Source organism: Oratosquilla oratoria, chromosome 20 (assembly GCF_046742065.1).
Source record: "Oratosquilla oratoria isolate Oo_2021 chromosome 20, ASM4674206v1, whole genome shotgun sequence".
NCBI classification, from domain to species: domain Eukaryota; kingdom Metazoa; phylum Arthropoda; class Malacostraca; order Stomatopoda; family Squillidae; genus Oratosquilla; species Oratosquilla oratoria.
In genome coordinates this window covers 25,089,435-25,104,224 of record NC_134796.1, presented here as the reverse complement: position 1 = coordinate 25,104,224, position 14,790 = coordinate 25,089,435, and the positions used below count along the sequence as shown (strand labels likewise).

General features: G+C 38.0%; 1 protein-coding gene across 3 annotated transcripts in view; it reads right to left on the bottom strand.

Annotated features, from left to right (window-relative positions):
- LOC143036412 (uncharacterized) overlaps nucleotides 1–14,790 on the bottom strand; it is a 362,560-nt gene that overhangs the window by 107,047 nt on the left and 240,723 nt on the right. For all 3 annotated transcript variants that reach the window (XM_076203749.1, XM_076203748.1, XM_076203747.1), the window contains one exon: nucleotides 10,516–10,613. In XM_076203749.1, the coding sequence (XP_076059864.1) occupies nucleotides 10,516–10,613 (98 nt within the window). The remainder of the gene's footprint in view (nucleotides 1–10,515; nucleotides 10,614–14,790) is intronic.

Sequence of the window (14,790 nt, the reverse complement as noted above, 5' to 3'; positions counted from 1 at the left end):
ATTCCCTTTAAAATCTTAAAGACCTGTATCAAGTCACCTCTGAGTCTACGCTTTTTTAGGGAAAACAGATTTGTGTGTTTTAGTCGATTTTCGTATGATTTATTTTTGATATTTGGAATCAGTTTTGTGGCTCGCCGTTGTACTTTTTCCAGTCTGTCAATGTCTTTAATGAGATTCGGTGACCATACGGAAACAGCATATTCCAAATGTGGACGAACTGACGATTTATATAGCTTGTTAATGAGTGATGGACTTTTGAAATCAAAAGATCGCGCAATCAGTCCCAGAATCTTATTTGCTTTCTCAGAGGCTGAAATACACTGCTTGGATGATTTGAGGTCGTTACTGATAATCACGCCGAGATCTTTTTCACTATCCACTTTTGTTAATGAATTACCAAATAACTTGTAATCGTACTTACTGTTATTTTTACCTATGTGCATTACCTTGCATTTACTTGTGTTAAATTTCATTAGCCACTTTTCAGACCATTGCTGTAATTTATCTAAATCTACTTGAATATCTAATTGGTTTGAGTGATCATTTGCCACTCCGCACAGTTTTGTATCATCAGCAAATTTGGAAACAGTAGATTTTAGTCCATGGTCTATATCATTTATATATACTATGAAAAGAAGTGGCCCAAGAACGGAACCCTGAGGAACTCCACTTGCAACACTTTTCCATCCAGAAGTTTTTCCATTTAAAACAACTCTCTGTTTTCGACCATTCAACCAATTACTAGTCCAACCTAATAGGCTACCACTTATTTCATGCAAAGCTAATTTAGTAAGTAGTCTTTCGTGTGGGACGGTATCAAAAGCTTTTGCAAAGTCTAGATATATTAAATCTATATTGTTTCTTTTGTCATAATTCGAGATAACTGTGTTGTAGAATTCGAGTAAGTTAGTCACGCAAGAACGTTTCCGTCTGAAACCATGCTGGCTATCATTTATCAAACGGTTACTTTCTAAATGATGTTCCATAGCATCTCTGATGATAGTTTCCATTATTTTTCCTACGATTGAAGTCAAACTTATAGGCCTATAGTTATTTGGTTTCTTTTTGTCACCTTTTTTGAATATGGGAGTAACGTTACCTAGCTTCCATTCTCTTGGGACATCTCCGGATATGATGGATTTCTTGAAAATAATTTCTAATGGAACAACAATCTCATTTTTCATTTCCTTTAAGATTCTTGGATGCCAACCGTCAGGGCCTGGTGTTTTATTAACTTTGAGTTTGTCTATACACCTTTTAATTTTTTCTTTTGTTATATTTACCGTAGTAAGTTTACCCCAGACTTTTCACAGGTTTCAGTTTGGAATTCACTTTGAGGTGTTTCGTTTACGAATACCGAGCTAAAATAATTTTTTAAGATATTACACATTCCTTCATTTGAATATTCAAGTTGACCATCAGCAGATAATAGTGGACCAATGTGATTCCTAACAACCTTTTTATCTCTAATGTAACTATAGAATTCTTTGGGATTCTCTTTGGATTTATCAGCGATGTTCATTTCGTATTGTCGTTTTCTTTTCCTTATTGTCTTTTTTAAATCTCTCTGTATTGATATATAATTTTCATAGTCATTAGATGCACCCGAGCACTTATATTTCTTATAAGCCTGTCTCTTTTTAGCAATACTTTTTTCAGTTTCTTTGTCGAGCCACTTTGGGCGAGCCTGATTTGGGGGACGTCTGTCCTTAAAAGGAATGTAAGTTTGAATCATCTTAGTGAGCGTATTTTGAAATATTTCCCACATCTGATCTACAGGTCTTTCGTTTAATTTTGCCTCCCAATCTGTAAGCTGAAGATCCTGACGTAGTCCTATGAACTGAGCTTTACTGAAATCGGGTATTTTAGAAACACAAGTATCTATTCTAAAATTGTTTAGGAGTTTGAATCTAACTAAGTTTTGATCGCTATTTGCAACAGATTCACCGACTTCTACATCAGTTACCATGCTTTCGCGGCTAGTGATCAAAAGATCGAGTAAGTTTCCATATCTTGTGGGCTCTTTTACATTCTGAATTAAGTAATTGTCACCAAGAAAATCAATCAAGCGACTACCTATATGGCCATGTTCAAGGGTCATCCAATCAATGTCAGTAAAATTGAAATCACCCATTATCAATAAATCCCGGTTGCAGAAACTAGACAGTTCTTGAAATAACAGTTGGTCGTCTGCTAATGATAATGTCTTTGGCCTATATATTACACCTATATTCATTTTTTGTCCATTTGTTTGGGTTAACTCAACCCACAAACTATCATATGCATCCTGTTTTACTTTCTCTAAAACACAAGCATGAACATTGTTTTTAACGTACAATAGAACACCCCCACCATTCTTGTGGTTTCTATCCTGATGAAAGTGTTTAAATCCCGCAATATTAAATTCAGCTTCGAACTCTGTACCATTTAACCATGTCTCAGTTATTCCTATCATATCGGGATTTTCGCTTTTGACATACGCCTTTATTTCTTGAAATTTGTTCCTAATACTACGAGCATTAAAGTACATGATATTTTTTCCTCCACTATAATTACATCCCATCGTGATCTTTTGTCTTCCACTGACATTACATCCTATCTTGATATTTTGGCCTTCATTGACATTCTGTCCGGTATCCCTTCCTAAAATTATATTTTGTCCTTCACTGACATTATATCCTACCGTGATATTTTCTCCTCCATTATCATTACATCCTATCGTGATATTTTGTTCTCCACTATCATTACTTCCCATCGTGATCTTTTGTCCTCCACTGTCATTACATCCCATTGCGACATTTTGTCCTATGATATTACATCCTAATGTGACATTTCGTCCTCTAGCGACATTACATCCTATCATGATATTTTGGCCTTCATCGACATTCTGTCCGGTATCCCTTCCTAAAAATGTTTTTCTTATGTCTTCCAGCATTTTGGAGTGTTCACTTTCATTCCATGCATGAGTTTTAGGTGGGACATAAATCACTGCATACTTTCTATTTTTCATATCTCTATCTTCAACTCTTATCATAATCAACTCTACATTCTCTCCTGTGATTTTTGTCGAATTTAGGCCTTTCTCGGTTAGCAACATCACTCCTCCAACCTGCTTTGTTTCTCTATTTCTGAACCAACAATTATATAACCCTTGGCCTTTGGTGGTAATGATCCTTTCAATTTTGTCTCCACAATCCCCATTATATCTGGCTTTTCTTGTTCCAGATAGTCATTCATCTATTCCTGATATCAATCCGTCTATGTTGGTATATATTATATTTAATTCTTTTCCTCTTCTTGCTTCTACATTTCCTTTTCCCTTACGTACCATTTCTTCAGTCTCGAAGTCCATCACTCCAAAAACACTCCTTCCTTTCATTTTCTGTTCTTTTCTCATGTTTTTCCTTAGCTTCCTCTTTGAGTGTTTTTTCTTTTTCTTTTTCCTCATCACTCGGTTCCTTTTTTATCCATAAATTGTTGTAGTTCTTGCTTTTTGCTAGTTTTCCTATGTTTGTTAATATTTCTTCTGCTATTCTCTGTGAATTAAGTTTTACTTTGAGAGTCCTATTCTTCTCTTCAGAATATTTGCCCATCCTATAGATTTCTTCTATTGCCTTTTTGAGTCCTTGGTCCTCTTCCTGTATTTCTTTTAGCATTTCTGTAACTATATTCTTCTCCTCTTTTTCCCTTTGGAACTTTATTAGACCATGTTTTTCTTTGATACCATAGATTACAATATTTTTTTTTTTGTCTATTGTGTCTTTTACTCAATCTCTTTTTTCTTTTATTACTTCTATTACTGTGTCCTTTGTACTTTCGTTCATTTGTTCTTTGACTATTTCTTTTAATAGTATTTTTTGGTTTTCTTTGTCTTTCATTTGGTTTTGATTTCCATCATGTTTGATTTTTTTATATTTTCACCAACTGTAAGGATTCATGTTTGTGTTTCATTTACTACTTAGAGTTTGATCCTAAGTTATATTGTGTTCTGATTCTCTTTCATAATACTTAACTGTTTATGTTTTGTTACTGCCCACTGACGCCTGGCATAGAGATACCAGTACTTATGATTTTGAGCCATGGCGGGCACATGTAAACATGGTGAAGATTAAAGCTAAGAAAAACAATGTTTCTTTGGGAATTATCCTGCCATAACAAGTGGCGACGAGGACAAAAATTGGATAATGAGTGCTATGGTTAAGTGGACATTGAAATTACACGACTGTAAGTATGTCTACAATACATTATTAGCCTCAGATTAGGCACCGGCTTTTGCATCGGCAGTGATTCTTAGTGTTTGCACAAAAAGATGTCTAAGGATAGACAGATTGACAGATTTGAGCCAGATAGGATTTCACTAGACCTATGGCTGAGTCTTTTGGAAACTCACTTCCAATATATAGGAATAACTGGCACCAGTGATGAAGATTTAGTGAAGAAGAAAAACTTATTATTAGTGTCTGTTGGAAGTGTTGTGTACGCAGAGTTGGGAAGGATCTGTGCTCCTGATCTTCCTCATACAAAATCATTTAGTGATTTAGTGAAAGCGTTAAAGCAGTACTACATAGTCACTCCATCCTACCATAGAAGTCTTGTAGCATTTCAACAAAGGAAAAAACGGCCAGGTGAAAGTTTGAATAATCTATATGCAGAGTTAAAGGCTCTGGCCAAAGACTGTAATTTCGCTGATCAGTTTGACAACCGTGTACGAGATCAGTTGTTCATGGCGGTGGACAATGAAACTTATTTCCCCAATCTAGTGGCAGAAAATGTCAAATTACAAACTTTGACTTCCCAGGATACTTTTGATAGAATATTAAATATGGAACAGGCATTTGTGGGTGAAAATAACAGTATAAGAGCGGTATCAGAGAGTCAAAATTTCCACAAGAAAAAAGGAAGTAGACATGACCCTAAGACCTCTAGTTATTATCAATCAGGTAATAGTAAGCCTAAGCTTACATGCAAACACTATGGTTTTCACCATGTAAGTGAAAAGGATGTGAAGGAGGATAGGGAGGGAAAGATAGCTGCAGTGGGAAATACGAAGAAAATGAGAGTGATGAGTGAGGAGAATGGAGGAGAAATAAGGGAGGATGAGGTGAAGGCAGTTGTAAAGATGATGAAAGCAGGTAAGGCACCTGGTCTGGATGGATGTCATGCAGAATGTCTGAAAAAGGGAGGTTCAGTGATGGTGGACTGGTTGGTGAGATTATTTAATGTTTGCTGGAGAGAGGGTAGAGTACCGGAGGACTGGAGTAGTGCCTGTATAGTTCCTCTTTACAAGGGAAAAGGGGACAAGTGTGAATGTAGTAATTTCAGAGGGATTAGCCTGTTGAGTGTAGTAGGGAAGGCTTATGGGAGAATCTTAATTGAGAGGATTAGAAGGGGAACAGAAGGAGTAATTGGTGAGGAACAGTGTGGATTTAGGACGGGTAGAGGTTGTGTAGATCAGATCTTTGTGGTAAGACAGATATGTGAGAAAGCTATAGGAAAGGGGAAGGATGTTTTTTGGGCTTTTATGGATCTGGAAAAGGCTTATGATAGGGTAGACAGAAAGGCACTGTGGGAGGTTATGCAGATTTATGGGATAGGAGGAAAGCTTTTGGGAGCTGTCAAGAGTTTTTATGTGAGTAGTAGAGCATGTGTTAGGATTGGAAATGGAGAGAGTGAGTGGTTTGAAGTAAAGGTGGGACTTCGTCAAGGATGTGTTATGTCGCCCTGGCTGTTCAACTTATACATGGATGGGGTGGTGCGAGAGGTGAATGCTAGGGTAGTGAGTCAGGGATTGGAGATGGTTAAAGAAAATGGAGAAAAGTGGGAGGTGAGCCAGCTGTTGTTTGCAGACGACACTGCGCTTGTGGCAGGGTCAGAGGAGGGATTGAGGAAGCTGGTGGCAGAGTTTGGGAGAGTATGTGATAGAAGAAAGCTAAAGATAAATGTGGGTAAAAGTAAGGTGATGAGATGTACAAGGGGTGAAAGTGGCAGTAGACTGGAAGTGAACATTAAGGGAGAGCGACTGGAGGAAGTGGATAGTTTTAGATACTTGGGTGCAAGTGTAGCAGGAAAAGGTGGAGTGAAGGTGGAGGTAGAATGTAGATTGAGAGAAGCGAGTAAATGCCTTGGTGGTTTAAAGAGTGTAATGAGAAATAGACATTTGGGAATGGATGCGAAGAGGAGACTGTATGAAGGAGTGATTGTGCCAACAGCATTGTATGGGGCAGAAACGTGGAACATAAGAGAAGAAGAGAGAAGGAGTTTGAATGTGTTTGAGATGAGGTGTCTGAGAAGTATGGTGGGGGTTACTAGGCTAGATAGAGTGAGAAATGAGGAGGTGAGGAGGAGAACAGGGGTGAAAAAGGATTTGGGAGATAGGGTTGATGAAAGAATATTAGGATGGTTTGGACACATGGAAAGAATGAGTGAAGAAAGACTAGTAAAAGAGGTATGGAAGGCAGATGTGGAGGGAGTGAACATGAGGGGACGTCCTAGGATGAGGTGGATGGATGGGGTGAAGGGGGCTTTGGGGAAGAGGGGAATGTCTGTTGAGGAAGGAAGGGAGAGGACGGAAGACAGAGGTGAGTGGAGAATGGTTGTATATGGATGATGTTTTGACTGCATGAGGAGGAATGGGCGGGGGGGTGGGGGGTGGGGTAGTATGTGTGAGTAAATTTTTGACGCAGCCCGAAGGGATTTCTCCCCGTCATCTCCTTATATGCAAAGGGGGACGGAGAGGGGGGGTCGCCGATTAAATGAAGCGGCCTTGCTGTGGATGTACTGTGTCTTGCGACACTGCTTCTGACCCAGGGCGGTGGGCAGGGTGCAGGGATGACCCGTCATCCAGGAGGTGCTCAGATGAGAGGAAGGGTGGGAGGGGTGTGGAGTGTATTTAGGGATGAAATGGGTGGGAGTGTTTTTATGCCTTTCCCTTTTTGGCTACCTCCCTTGGAAGGGGGAAAAAGCCTTGGTATATGTATGTATGTATGTAAGTGAAAAATGCAGGTTTCAAGAAAGACATTGCAACATGTGTGGTAAAAAGGGACATTTGAAAGCAGTCTGTAGATTCACAAATTCAAAGCTTGAAAAGAAAAGTAAGGGAAAAGGAATTGCAGCTGCAAACAGACTGGTAGATTCTTCAGATTCAGACAGTGCAGATAACAATTTGTTTGGTGTTAAATCAGATGCAAACAGACTGGTAGATTCTTCAGATTCAGACAGTGCAGATAACAATTTGTTTGTTGTTAAATCAGATGCAAACAGACTGGAAGATTCTTCAGATTCAGACAGTGCAGATAATAATTTGTTTGGTGTTAAATCAGATGTCTTTTCTGTTAAATCTGAGTTAGTCAACTTCAAGATTAATGACAATTTAATACCATTTGAGATTGATACAGGTGCTTGTGTTTCCACATTATCAGAAAATTGGGTACATTCCTTAAAACTATCCATGTCACCTGTTAATAAAGTGTTGCGTGCTTATGGTCACACAGCCATTGATGTTTTAGGAAAAGGATGTTACATTATCATATAATAATTATGTCTTGGAACATACCTTTTGTGTTGTAGCTTCTGGTAATATTAATTTATGTGGTAAAGATTTACAGAAGAAAGTAGGAATTTCTCTTACAGGTATTCCTGATGCCTCTAGAGTGTCTAGAGTAAATAATATTGTGAATGCTAGTACCTTATTAGATGAGTACACAGTTGATTCAACAAAACCCATAACTAGTGTTAAGGCAGCAATACATCTTAAACCTGAAGCTGTACCTAAGTGTTACAAAACTCGTACAGTATCATTCCATTTTCGAAAGTTAGTGGAAGACGAGTTGGACAACCTAGTTAAGGAGGGTATCATTTCCCCTGTAGAATTCAGTGAATGGGCAGCCCCGATAGTACCAGTTTTAAAACAAGACCAGAAATATGTATGCATATGTGCAGACTTTAAATACCTCAATCAGTTTTTGCTAGTAGATCAGTATCCATTACCAAAGGTGGATGAACTTTTGTCTGTAGTTGGAAAGGGACAACTCTTTTCCAAGCTGGACTTAAAAAATGCTTATCTGCAAATGGCAGTAGATGAAGAGGCTCAGAGGTACTTAGTGATTAACACTCCAAAAGGTCTATTTAAATACAACAGATTACCTTTTGGGCTTGCTTCCTCTCCTGCTATTTTTCAGCGCTTCATGGTTCAGTTAATGAGTAAAATTCCAGGAGTAGCAGTATTTTTGGATGACATTCTTGTAACTGGTTCCACTGAACAGGAACATGATGAAAGACTTTTAAAAGTACTAGGCATACTTCAAGAAAATAATGTCAAGGTAAATAAAAGTAAATCTGTACTCAAAGCTGATTCAATTGAATATCTAGGATATGATGTGAGTGGGAAGGGTATAAAGCCTTCTGAATGTAAAATAAGAGCAATTGCTCAAGCCCCAGCTACTACCTCGGTGGCAGAAGTAAAGTCATTTGTTGGCTTAGTAACTTATTGTTGTAGGTTTGTTCCACAATTTGCTACAATTCTTGCTCCTTTGTATGATCTTCTACAGAAAAATGCAACCTTTAAGTGGACTAAGGTAGAAGAAAATTCTTTTTTGACTATTAAGAAAGAATTGTGTAACTCAAGAGTTTTGTCAAATTTTGATGGCTGTTCTCCCCTTATCTTAGAGGTTGATGCATACCCAGTTGGAGTTGGATGTGTTTTCAAACAAGTTGTGAATAAGGAAGAACAGACTGTGTATTTTGCCAGTAAGAAGTTATCTTCCGCTGAAAAGAATTACTCTCAGCTGGATCGAGAGGCTCTTGCGGTGGTTTATGGAGTAGTTAAGTTGAAATATTTCTTACTAGGAAGAGAATTTGTTGTAAAAACGGATCACAAACCATTGTTAGGTTTATTTGGTAAACAGAAACAAATTCCAATTCATGCCAATGCCAGATTGCAGCGTTGGGCTCTGTTGTTATCACAGTTTAACTTTGATCTGGTGTTCAGAGCAGGCAGAGAAAATCAGGTTGCGGATGCTTTAAGTAGATTACCCATAGTAGATTCGGACAATGAATCTAGTGTACCTGTTGAATATGTCAATTTAATCAAGGTAATGGCATATAGTGATATTGTTTTGGACAAAGTCAAACTGTATACCAGAAAGGACCCAGTTCTTAAACATGTTGTAAATAACCTTAAATTTGGTTGGCAAAATAACCCAAATGTGTCAGAGTACTCCAAGATCAAAAATGATCTTAGCCTTCATGATGAAATTGTGTTGTTCAGAAATAGAGTGGTAATTCCGTCGGAATTAAGGAAAGTAGTGCTGTATTGTGTGGCACCCTAATTGGTTATGTCATACAAAATTAAGGAAAAAGGGATGTAAGGATTCATGTTTGTGTTTCATTTACTACTTAGAGTTTGATCCTAAGTTATATTGTGTTCTGATTCTCTTTCATAATACTTAACTGTTTTGTTACTGCCCACTGACGCCTGGCATAGAGATACCAGTACTTATGATTTTGAGCCATGGCGGGCACATGTAAACATGGTGAAGATTAAAGCTAAGAAAAACAATGTTTCTTTGGGAATTATCCCGCCATAACACCAACTTTGCCTGCCTTTATTGATATTTTTTCATTACCTTCCCCCGACAAAGTTTCATTTTTATTTGTGTCTTCATTTTTCATCTTTTCATTATAATCTTTTACTTTAGCCATTTCCTTTTTCACTTCTTCCAATTCCCTAACTAATAGTGCATTTTCCTTCCTCAATTCACTCACTTCTTTGTATAATTGGTTATGTTCCCTTTTCCATTCAACAATATCCCTTTTCATTGGTAGCAGTGCTGAGCATCTGTTGCAAGAAATGCCTGTAGACTGTCATTGATTCATTCTATACTAGCATGCACATGCAGATGCATTAGCTATATGACCTCAGATCTTGGTGTTAGCAGCAAGCTTCAATGGGACTCCCATTGTGTGAGGGTCAACCACTGAGAACACCTGTATTCTCAAACCGGTAGATTCAACCACATAAATGATATTAGTTATTATAAATCATCACTTCTTGTATATATTTATATAGAGTTAAAGTAAATATTGAGTGTCCATACTCAGTTCCCTCATGTACACAAATGTATATAAACAGACAGATGTTACAATAATAAGTGTAAAATATGTTGTTGGCAACTTCCACCGTTTGAATTCTAAGTGCAAAATATATTGTAATCACCACCATTTTCTTCATCACCTCTGCTGATGGAGAGCACAGTCTCAGAGGTGACACAATAAAAAACAGAAGCTGTGAATAGTTTATCTCCAATGCCTCCAACCAATATAGTACAACACAAGTCTACAAGAGTAATTTTCTGGACTTGATCCAGAGATAAAGTGCAGGCCTCTCAGGGTCACACCTAGTGCTTCATGGCACATTGTAGCAGGATAACACCAAATCTCTGTCAGTTCTCTTTCTTCTCCTGGCTAGTAGAACATCTTGCACATATATCATAGTAGTACCTCAACAGCTCTACTTACCCACTAATACTACTCCAAGCAGCTGTTCCTGGGCAAAGCCCAAGGGTTCGTCCTTCCTCTATAGACAACTGACTGCCCTTGGTAAAGTCATAATCAGCCTAAGAGAAAAAATATAAATAAAAAATATGCCATAAGAATATTATGCACACAGCGTTATTATACCAATATACACACCAAACCAAAAGGCCTGTTTTTCTTTATATGGAAGGTGGCCTGTCAAGACATGCACCTACCCTTTACCTTTCCCACACCCATCTAACACTCATTATCTTAGTTCCTTGTGGCTGAAGGGCCATCACTGTCTCCTACCCACTGCTTGGGTCAGAAGCACTACAAGAAGACAGAGCACAGTCCAAAAGCCAAAGCTGGTTTACCCTCACCACTTTATTACAAGGGGATCTTTCGCCTTCAACCACTTATGAATATATTAAGCAGACAAGGAAATCTCTTTGGGCTGTATCAGTTTCATCCATTCACACCCACACTCCATTTATACTTGTTTATACTTACCTCAATAGAAATTCCCTTATTCCCCAAGATATCCATCCTATTCTTGGTCAGTCAGTTAGTCCATTGCACCACAAAATTATAGGCCAGTATCACTAACCAGTATGATAGTGAAATTATGTGAAAGGAATGTGAAAGATTGATGGACTAAATACCTTGAAAAGATGAACATTCTGACAGACAGTTTGGTTTCATGTACTTACCTACTTGTATTTACCTAGTTGTATTTTATGGAACGAGAGCTATGCTTGTAGAGACCCATTTTTGCATCTCTCCACATCTAGTTTGTTCTTAAAATCATGTATAGTTCTGGTATTCACTGTTTCTCTATTCAGTTTGTTCCAGACATCTATCACTATGTGGGAAGCTATTTTTTTCAGGTCTCTTCTGTAACTGTCTTTCTTTAGTTTCTTTTTGTGTCCTCGTTTCTTTTCTGTCCCACTTTAATAAGTCGTCTCTATCGAGAACTTCCATTCCTTTCATAATTCTGAAAATGGTCAACAAATCGCCTCTTTCCATTCTCTGTTCTAGTGTTAACAATTGTAATTTCTCCAGTCTTTGTTCATTGTCAGGTTTGACAGTGTAGGTGCCATTTTTGTCGCTGCTCTTTGGATTCTTTCTAATTTTCTTATGTTCTTTTTTGTGCTAGATGCACACATTGATACAGCATATTCTAATTTCGGTCTTATCAGTGTAACAACTATTTTTTTAACCATCTCCTCATCTATGTAGTCGAAGGGCACTTTCATTGATCTTAATAAGTTGTACGTCTCTCCAAATAATTTATTTACATGTTTGTCAGGTGTCAAGTTACTTGAGATGATTACTCCTAGGTACCTCTCTGAATTTACTTTTTTGACTTCTTTGTGGAAATGTCATGTGTGTTGAACCTTTTAAGCATTTACTAGAGTGATTGATGTATTTACCTAGTTGTATTTTACTGGATGGGAGCTATGCTCGTTGTGACCCATTTTCGTATCTCTCCACGTCCAGTTTTTTCTTGAAGCCGTGTATAGTTCTGGCTTTCACTGTTCAATTTGTTCCAGACATCAATCACTCTGTGTGGGAAACTATTCTTTTTCAGGTCTCTTCTGTAACTGTCTTTCTTTAGTTTCTTTTCTTGTCCTCTTGTTTCCCTCTTGTCCCATTTTAATAGGTCATCTCTATCGAGAACTTCCATCCCTTTCATAACTCTGAAAATGGTCAACAAATCGCCTCTTTCCCTCCTCTGCTCCAATGTTGACAACTGTAATTTCTCCAATCTTTGCTCATATGTCAAATTTGATAGTGTGGGGGGGTGCCATTTTTGTGCTGCAAGAGAAGGGTGGGTGGGCTGAGTGTACCTAGGCCTAGGGAAGCCATTTGATAAATTACCTCACAGTTAACTTATGTGGAAATTGGAGCATGTTGGAGGACTGAAAAGCAAACTATTATAATGGATTAAAGACTTTTGAAGGAAAGATACATGAGGACAGGAGTAAAGGACAAGATGTCAAGCTAGAGAGCAGTAACGAGCAGAATACCACAAGATTCAGTGCTTGCACCAATAATGTTTCTTGTCTATGTGAATGACATGATGGAAGGAACAAGCTATGCCAACATCTTTGAAGATGATGGATAAATCATGGGAAGAGTGAAAAATGAGGACAGTAGAATATTGCAAAAAATATTTAAATATTATTTTTGCATGGAGCCAAGAACGGGAAATGATATTCAACAGCCAAAAATGCAAAGTACTGGAAATGGCCAATAGTATCAAAAGGCCATCCTTAAACTATTCCTTGGGAAGTGAACACATTACAAAAGCAAAAGAGCAAAAAGACTTAGGAGTGTTGATAAAAGACAACCTGTCACCTGACAGACATTTCAGCAGACTGTGGGAGAGACATATGGACTACTGCAGAAGATTAAAGTGGTGTTCCATTATATGGATGAAGAGATGATGAAAAAAACTCATTGAAGGATATAAGCAAGATTGAGAAAATATAAAGGGCAGCAAACAAAATGGTCCCCAGCCTGGCAGATAAACCATATGAGGAAAGACTAAGGGTAATGGGTCCGCCAACTTTGAAATATTAAAGAGAAAGAGGTGACAGGATTACAGTGTTCAAGTCATTAACCACATAGGTAAGTCAAATTCTCATGCACAGCATCAGCATATGTATGATTCATCACACTACTCACATTATAAAATATATAAAGTCACTGCTGTATTACTCATTCTCTTTTACTGTGAGTAATAATAAACACAGAAAATATGATCAAACCAGTTCATAGAATCCAGGGGTAACTCATGTACAACTACAAAAAAAATATATAATCAAGATGCCAACGCCAGCATCCTTGTGTACCAACTTATGCCTCATGACGCCTACGTAGGCATCATTGTATTGAAGTGATTAAAGGAGATAGATCTCCTGATTAAAGATCGGAGGGCTTTAAGATGTCATGTCATAAGGATGTGATGAAATAAAGTTTTCCATATAGATGTATAAATATGTGGAATAGCTTAGGTTTATAGCACAAGCTTAAACAATACATGAGTTCAAATCTAAATATAATAATTGGAATTCAAAGATATAGATTAAGTTGGAGCCATACATGAATTTGAGTTTAGGTATGTTAGAAAATTGGTGAATAGGAGACAGGACCCAACAAGTATTTACCTAGTTGTATTTTGTGGGAAGGGGAGCTATGCTCGTGGTGTCCCGCCATTGTATCTCGCAGTGTCTAGTTTGCTTTTAAACTCATGAATGGTTTTTGCGCATACTATTTCATTATCCAGTTTGTTCCAAGTGTCCAAAACTCTATGTGGAAAACTGTTTTTCTTTCAGTTCATATGAGAGGTACAAAGAAAAGAAAAGAGAAGTAAAGCAAAAGGTAAAGGTTGCAAAAGAGGAGAGCAGATGTGAAATGGGGTAAGAGTATGACAGAAAATTTTGAAAGTAATAAAAAGATGTTTTGGAAAGAAATTAAGAGAGGAAGAGGAGGCGAATCAAGCAGAGAAGAAAAGGTAAAAGGTGCAGATGGAGAGATAATAATGGAAGAAAAGGCAGTAAGGGGAAGATGGGCACAATATTTTAGGGAGTTGCTAAATGTGAAGGAGGATAGGGAAGGAAAGATAGCTGCAGTGGGAAATGCGTAGAAAATGAGAGTGATGAGTGAGGAAAATGGAGGAGAAATAAGGGAGGATGAGGTGAAGGCAGTTGTTAAGATGATGAGAGCAGGTAAGGCACCTGGGTTGGATGGATGCCATGCAGAATGTCTGAAAAAGGGAGGTACAGTGATGGTGGACTGGCTGGTGAGGTTATTTAATGTTTGCTGGAGAGAGGGTAGAGTGCCGGAGGACTGGAGGAGTGCCTGTATAGTTCCACTTTACAAGGGAAAAGGGGACAAGTGTGAATGTAGTAGTTTCAGAGGGATTAGCTTGCTGAGTGTAGTTGGGAAGGCTTATGGGAGGATCTTGATTGAGAGGATTAGGAGAGGAACAGAAGGAGTAATTGGTGAGGAACAGTGTGGATTTAGGACAGGTAGAGGTTGTGTAGATCAGATCTTTGTGGTAAGACAGATATGTGAGAAAGCTATAGGAAAGGGGAAGGATGTTTCTTGGGCTTTTATGGATCTGGAAAAGGCTTATGATTGGGTAGACAGAAAGGCATTGTGGGAGGTTATGCAGATATATGGGATAGGAGGAAAGCTTCTGGGAGCTGTCAAGAGTTTTTATGAGAGTAGTAGAGCTAGTGTCAGGATTGGAAATGGAGAGAGTGA